We start from the raw sequence: 7,776 nt of genomic DNA, 5'->3' as shown, positions 1-7,776 counted from the left end.
GATCGTTTCCAAAGCAAAGTGTGTCAGCCAGCACTGTCTCAAAGATGACATTCCTCTTTTGTTTGCCAGGCAGGAATGCAGTGACAAGTTTTAATCTCACTAGAGCTGCTGGCATTGCACTGGGCTGGTTCAGAAGTGATGGATGCATGGAGGGAGATGGGAATTGCTGTATCCATGCTTGTTGAGCTTTGGGATCAGCTCCTTTAAGATGTAGGGGGAAAAACAATAATCCCAGTGGACTCAGGAGAATGCAGAACTGATTCTTCCGATCTGATAAAATGTGACAGGAACAGGCTTGCAGTTTCTGGGAAGTGTTGTTACTTGGACACCTGGAATCTCATCCCCTTTGCCCTGTTCCAGAGTTCCTGGGCTACTCCAGGGCTTTAGTCCAAGCCAGGAGCTGGATAGGTGTTAGTCTCCAAATGAAATTAGTATAGCCAAAGGACCAAGAGTCCTGGGAAGAAGCTTCCAAGCAGCAGTGATCCCTGGGAAACCTGTCTATTTCACTTCATAAATCAGGCTTTTTCAGGGCAGGATTTTTTCCATCTTAAATTCCTTTTTGGTGAGGTCACCAAGTAGGATGTACCGCTTGACTCCTGTGATGTTTTCCACTGTAGGACTGAGAATTTGGATCGAGGTGAAAGGCCTGTGGGGCTCAGCCTTTGATTTATGGCTCACAGTGTTTCAGCTCCACTCAGGTTTTTGGGCTTGTAACAAGCACTAGACTTGAAGAGAGTACATGTGCACTTATACACACAGGAGACACCTCATCAGCCAGGGCAGAGGTGAAACGAATTTCTTAAAAGTAAGGAGTGTTGCATTTGAAAAATTTGTCCGTGCTTCAAAGTTTATAAATCAGCATGGAAATATAAATAGTTTTTGTGGGGTTTTTTTACTGAACTGTGAAGAATTGGGCTGGTACTTGGTGTGCTCTGCTGCTGCTCCTTGAAGAATAAAAAGAAAGGAGCTCTCCTGGAAGAACTGGTGATGGAGGAATTCCTTTTTCTCCAAGACAGTCATTTTTACAGTAGTGGAAAAAGAGGTGAGTCACAGCTTAGTGGGGAGAGAGTGCAAGTTCCTTCAGGGGATAAGGAGTTGTGACAGCAGGTTTGGCAAGGCAGTGTAGGTGTAGCTGTGTCACCTGTGTCCTGCCCTGTCCTGTATTTTGGTCTGAAAGGTTTGAAAAGATAAGAATTTGCAGTTGTGCACTGTGAATAAAAGGTTTGATCATAATGAACTGGGTTTTTTTTCCTCTGGAGCCAGAGCTGATAAGAAACTCGTTGGTTGGAGCCTGAGAGCTGTGAATGGAGTTGTCCTGGAGGCTGAGGAGAGAACTCAAACCTCATCCCATCGTGTGCAGGATGAAAGGGGGGCTCTGCAACAGCAGCACAAACAGCAGAGGGAGAGACTGGCCCTCAGCTCGTGGCCTCTGATGCATGGAACAAAATCTGGGGCTGAAAATGCTTTCATTTCCGAGTGTAATACGATTAAAATAAATTCAGTGTGCTGGGTTCATAGATCTTGACAAACCAGTCAAATTCCCCTTATCTTGCCAGCGTGGCTTTGTGCCTGCACAGCCATTCCATATCCGAAGACGTTAAAACTGATTTTGTGTTTCACGTTTTTCCCGTTGAAATTTCCACCTTCCCAATGTATATTTTTTTTTCCCGGGGAATCTTTGTGCAACATTCTTCACAGAACTGAGCTTACGCAGTGAATTTGCTTTGTAAACAGGTCGTGGATTTTCCTGGGAGGAGGAAGGGAGGCAAGAAACAAGAGAACAACACCATGATTCATACATAGTGTGTGTTTACTCCTTGGTGGAGCTGAGTGCTCCGTAATCCATGGGCCAAGGACGGACAATGAGCACTGGATATTCCCTTGGGCTTTGGGGAGGATGACTGTTTGTTCTTAGCTGCTGGCTGAGAAATTTGAGGGTGTTTTGGCTGTTTCTGCAGCAGGGTCACTGTGAGCCTCTCAAGGGTGAATACGCAGCAGGAAGATGTCGAAAGCCACTTTCCCTGCAACCTGTTTCCCACCATCATCTTCCCTGGACTTACTTTCCCAAATCCTGCCCCTGCAGGTCAGGAATTCAGTTGAACTGGAAGTTTTAGGCATTTAGGCAGGTTCTGGCTGACCTCCATAAGCATGTCTGTGTATGGGAAGGGTTTTCTGCCTGTGCTGCTCTGTGTCTCCTGTCCCTTGTTCCTACTTTGGAGCTGACTTCTGGTTTGTCTCACAGCTTTGCCGTGTCACCCGTGGTCTCCATGTCTGCAGAGCTTTGGGAACTGCAGAAAGGGAGTGAAATTGGACATGAAGAACAAGCCATAATCCAGTGCTGGATGGAAGGAAGATGGTTTGTGCTGGTGTTGAGCTGTGGGGTGGTTCCTTGGAGCCTCCTGGGTGCAGGCACCAGCCTTAGAAGGCAGCATTGGCTCTGTCTCAGCTTTTAGAATCCTTACTGGCTGTAGAAAATGAGAAGAAATGAGTGGTTTGGAGTTATAAAGATACCAGATTTATTGTAGGAACATGAGGTAGGGATGTTGTTGCTTGTGATGAAACACTTAACACCAAGTCAGGCAGGAGCCCTCAGCACTGAGGTGGAAATCAAATAACTTACCCTTCAAACTCCTTTATTTTAGGCAGATCACATTTCCATAGGCAGCATTACAGATGGAGGTGCCTCCATCGAGGCCCAGGGTACAGCTGGCCCTGGCTTGTTGGAGGTAATTGAGGCTAATTTGGGATCATGTACAGCTGTGGTGTGGGACAGGTGGCTGCATGGAGCTGCAGCCTGAGGAGACACCTGCCTGCAAGAAAGAGCCACCCAAACCTCTGAGACCTCACCACTGGGCTTCCCTGTGCCTTCAGTGAGTGTTAATTGCTTAAACAGTGATTAGAAGTGGGATGGGGCTGGATTGTGGATTGAGGCTGAGCTCCTGGAGAGAAGCTGGCCTTGGAGCCTGCTTTGGGGTTGGGGTGCTGCAGCCACTTGCTGGTTCTGTGGGCTTTTTTTTTTTTTTTTTTTCCCCTCTGGAGCTCTTAAGATTTACTGGTTGGCTGCTAAAATGTCACTTCTGGTCATTTTTTAAGAAGAAATGTGTGCAGGAAAGAACATTTTCAAAAAGTCAGCCCTCAAGCTCCATGCTGTTACCTACCCCTTCCACCACGGATTCCCAAAACACAACACTGGTCACAATTTAAAATCTCATCTTTATTTGCAGGGCTTACCTCACTTTTATGAGTTATTTAACCACGGGAAGCAAGTTTTCTCTGTGCTAAGGCTCTGGGGAAAGGTGCTGGGCACCTTTTTGGTGCCACAGGGCTGTGCCACGTCCTGCCTGGCCACAGGGAAGGTAGACCCCCCCCAGGTCTGATGGTTTCTGTCAGGTTTGGAGCCCCAGGCAGGCAGGTGTGTTCAGCAGGAGGGTGTTCTGCCCTTGCACTTGGATTTGGGGTAGTTGTCGTAGGATTTGCGGTAGGAGCTGGCTGCCCTCTGGAAGCACTCCACCGCCCTCTTGTCACATGCACAGGTCTGTCTTTGGCACCAGTTCCCCGTTCCTGGAAGAAAATTGGGGGGAATGGAGGCAGGTGAAGGGTGTGAGGGTCAGGGGGTGTTTTTTGACCATCCCCACAGCCCCTCTGTTGAGTTTGGCATGTCTCAGGTGGTCTCATATCTGGGGTGTGGAGCCACCTGGCCCTGGAGGAAACATTTCCTTCACTTTCTCTCTGCTGTGTCTGTGGGTGTTTGCCTGGATCATGCTTTGCTTTGGTCCCTGTAACAATGAGTGTGCTCCGGGGGAATCAGGGTGGCTGTTCCAGTTCCCCATCCAGGATGGGAGGCTGATCTCAAACCCTTGGTGTTTGGCCTCTTGGGAAGGACAAGGCCCCTACTCAGGGAAGTCTCCAAGCTTTAAACTTCACCATAATCCAGCAGATACTTATTTGCCTTATTCCTGGCACTTTCCCTGTATTTCTACCCTCTTCACTGTGCGTGGTTTCCAGGCCAGGATGGTCTAGAGGGGATCTTGGAAGTCAAGCTCCCCAGGAGTGTGGGTGGCTCTGCCCCCCTGCTCAGAGCTCTCCCCACTCTCACCGCAGGTTATGAGGGTTCCTCGGAAGGAGTATTTGTAGGTGGCCGTTTTGGGGCTGCAGCGGGAGGAAACCAATTTCTTGTAGCAGCAGTCGTGGGCGTGGCAGCACCTGGAGGCACGAGAGTCAAGGTCAGGGCAGGGGACGGTTGGGACAATACTGTAGAACATCAACAACCTGCATCTTCGCTGTCAGCTGCTGCTGCTGACCCACCTCTAAAGAGGCTTTAAGGACAAGCAACAATTTTCTCATTGCTATTTCTGGCCCCAGGAGCAGGAACAAGCTTCCCCTTGCTGTACCCAGGGAGGTGAGGAGGGCTGGGGGCACCTGCTCTGCCTTCACCCCATCCCAACGTACCTGTCAGTGGCATCCAGGGGCTGCTTGGATCCCCCCCAGCCGCAGTAACAGCCGTATCCATTGTAAGCCAGCGGAGACTTCCCGGTCTTTTGCTTAATCATCAGTCCAAACTGGGCCAAGTTGCAGCTGGCAAGGGCCAGTCCTAGGACTGGAGAAATGGGGTTGGGAGCACCAGGAGAAGCAGCCTCCCATTCCCACCTTTCCACAGCAAAAAAAGAGCGTTTCACCCTCCCCATCTGTCTGTGGACAGGACCTGGGAGCTTTGCTGGGGGTACTCACAGAAGAGGAGCAGCGAGAGGAGCTTCATTCTGGTGGTGGCAGCTCTGGGGTTCGGTGAGCCCCAGGTGCTGCTGGTCGCACCTTTTATGGCCATGCACCCTCAGCAGGGCCCCTCCTCCGGAGAGCCCACAGTGGGCAAATATTGACAGTCCTCCCCATACTGGTCCTGCTGCCGTGCAGGTCTCCTGGCGCTGCTGGAGGCCCCGGCTGTGGGATGCCTTATATGGTGGAGCTCTTGGCAGGAGGTTTTGGATGTGTGGGGCAGCCTGGGGTCGAGTCTGTGCATGTCTCTGGGTGTCTCAGCGTTCCCAGTGCTTCCCTGAGTAAAATGAGAGAACTTGAGAGAGAACAGGAAGCACTAAGGTGTCCCTGCCCATGGCAGGGGATGGAATGAGGTTGTCTGAGGAGCCTGTGATTCCATGATTCACTTTCTTCCTGGATGACAGTTTTTTGATGTTTTGGCAAGAAAATGCCGTTCTATGTCTTACTGTTTCCATCCTGACTTACCTGGGCAGTGCAAAGTATCCTCCCCTTCCAGCTCTGCCAAGCGGATGAGATGCAGCATTGGGGGTGGAGGAGGATCCCGTGGTCTCCAGGATGGCTGTGGCTGGAGGAAGAGCTGAGCAGAGGCCATGATTGGTGGTTTTCTTGGTAGTGGGGCTTTCTCAGTGCCCAGATGACCCCTGCATGCTCCATCCTCTCCCCATGTGTGCTGGGCACTGTGTTTTGCTCTCAAATACCTCATGGAATAAGGTGCGTGGTTCACCTTGATTTAGAGGCAAAATAAAGCAAGCGACAAGGAAGAAAAAATGCAAGTGATGTATGATGGAAGGTGGGGGGAAAAGAGACTGCTTGTGTCATTTGCTCAGGGAGAATCTCTGATTAAATTGGTGGTACCGAACAATCTTTTGGCCGGTATCTTCTGGCAGAGGTTGCAGCTGCTCTGTGCTGCTTTTTGAGGAACCCCAGCAGGGGCAGGCACTGAGGCAGGGGAGGAAATCCCCCCCAGGGCTGGTAGGGAAACTGAGGCAGGGAACAAGGATGCGACTTGTGTGGGAATCAGAGAGATGCTGAGAAAAGGGAACTCACCTCAGCAAAATCTCTTCCCCCCCTCTGGCATGGGCCCTTTCCTTCATCAGCTCTCTGGGCTAATTTAAGTAGTCCCCTGGGATGGTGTTAATTGGCTAAACCAGGATTTGCCATAATTCAGGATTTTCCAAGTCCACAATCAGTTTTGTTATGGGAATGAGGGATATTCTTGTCCATCAGACTGGCTGAGTTCCACTGAAAGCCTCTCCACCTCACCCCAGCCTCTCCACCTGTGGCAGATTCGCAGGATCCGTTCTCCAAATAGGAAATAAGACCCCCAAAGCTAAATGCCTCCTGGGAAGCTGTGGGTTTTGTTTCATTGTGTGAAAACCACAACTCTTGCAGCCCAGTTTATTGCAATGCTCCGAGGGGGTGCAATATCTGAGCCAGAACATCAGCATTTGGAGGATTTGTATGAATGGATTTGTACAGCCGGATGTCCAAGCAGGAAGATTCATGGATGGTTAAAATTCACCCAGAATTTACAAAAGGAGAGTGTGATTCAGTTTATCCCAACCTGCAATCTGTCTGGGTTATCCATCCTCTCAGTGAGGATTTGATCCTTGATTTATGCCCTGCAATCATCGGCTGCTGGGCAAAGGGGCTCCTTCCCCATCTCCCCCAGGATTCCACACGGCTGGAGGAGGGTGGTAGGGCTGGATTCCCGGGTGACAGCTGGCAGCAGAATTCGCGGATTTCAGGGCTATTTCCTGGTGCCATTGATTTCAGCTATGGGGCAATCCAGGGTGGGCATCAGCCCCTAAGGAAACAGTGTTTCATTGCTGTTTCTGTGGCTTTATTTCATTGCTGAGACCCCCTAGCAAGGAGGTTTGTGAGACATTGATTTTGAAGAATTAAGGACTTTAGTTAAACTAGATATTGCTGAGGTAAGACAGATAGACTTCCCTTTTGATAATAGAAGCTGGATTTAAGGAACTGATAAATCATGAGGCCTGTCAACTTATGTTTGTCTATTCTAACCAATAGATTCCAAGAATACAATGAAGTCATAATTCAAGATAGTCCTGGGAAAACAGGATTCAGTTGTCACGCAACACTAAAAGGTTAAAAAGTCAAAGCGAAGAAGACTCACTTACTTCATCATTTTGAACTCCGCCCCATAAAAAAGACCACCGACCCATTTCAAAGAACAAACCACTCATGCTTAATGGCTTTTGGCTAATTACCATACGCAGCGGGGAATGGGATGTACCAGAGTCATGAATATACATTTGTGTTTTGGGTATTCAATACTCCTGTACATAAAAAGACCCTGTGATCATCTGTGAGCACGCGTGTGTGTTCGGGAGCTATCCTGCACGCTGCCCGGCGTCGTAATTGAACATACACTTTCTAACTTTAAACTGTTAGAGAGTCTTTGTCTATCATAGATGGATATCGGCATTAGATCAATATCCATTTTTTTTTAATAATTCATTTCGAGCACAGAGACCTGCTGGGATCAACATCCCAAGGCACAAAACCTGGGGATGCTCAAGTGGGGGGAAGCAGCCACTGCCTGAACTGCCTTTTCCTAAGGGATGTGCTCAGGGTTATTGGAGAATTGGGCCAAAACATTCTTTTCTAGTGAGAACTCTGTTTTGCTCAGCACTGGGTGTGAGGCAAGCTCCCGGCTGTCCTGTCACAGCAGAGATTTGGGGGATCACAGAATATCCCGAGCTGGAAGGAGCCCACAAGGATATCGAGGTCCAAGCCCGGCCCTCCCACGCCATCGTGGCTGCTCCCAGCCCTTCCACCAGCTTCCACTTCTCCATCCCTTTAGAAAAACTGGAAAATTTCAGAGCCTGAAGGTTTAAAGCTAAGTTGGGGCAGTTCAGGGGTGAGTTGTGTCACCTCCCGAGTGTCATTTTTGCTGACCACTTCGACAGGAAACCTGTCTGCGAGGTGAGGGGGGGTTCGCTGGGCTCAGCTGAGTCACGGCACGCTGGGAACCGGTGC

The 7,776-nt window shown here is 49.6% G+C and overlaps 1 protein-coding gene across 1 annotated transcript; it reads right to left on the bottom strand.

Annotated features, from left to right (window-relative positions):
• Positions 1–3,193: 3,193 nt before the first annotated feature.
• On the bottom strand, positions 3,194–4,837 carry LOC136300562 (basic phospholipase A2 caudoxin-like). The gene is made up of 4 exons (XM_066203041.1): positions 4,729–4,837; positions 4,450–4,597; positions 4,097–4,203; positions 3,194–3,561 (listed from the first exon to the last, which is right to left on the bottom strand). Exons 1-4 carry the CDS (start codon positions 4,820–4,822, stop codon positions 3,419–3,421), a joined length of 492 nt encoding a protein of 163 aa, XP_066059138.1. The 5' UTR covers positions 4,823–4,837; the 3' UTR covers positions 3,194–3,418.
• Between the last annotated feature and the right edge of the window lie 2,939 nt (positions 4,838–7,776).

Source organism: Chamaea fasciata, unplaced genomic scaffold, assembly GCF_029207755.1.
Source record: "Chamaea fasciata isolate MVZ Bird 193981 ecotype frontalis unplaced genomic scaffold, bChaFas1.0.hap1 SCAF_23, whole genome shotgun sequence".
NCBI classification, from domain to species: Eukaryota; Metazoa; Chordata; class Aves; order Passeriformes; family Sylviidae; genus Chamaea; species Chamaea fasciata.
The sequence above is the reverse complement of the archived record's forward strand: the minus strand, read 5'-3'. Positions and strand labels throughout refer to the sequence as shown.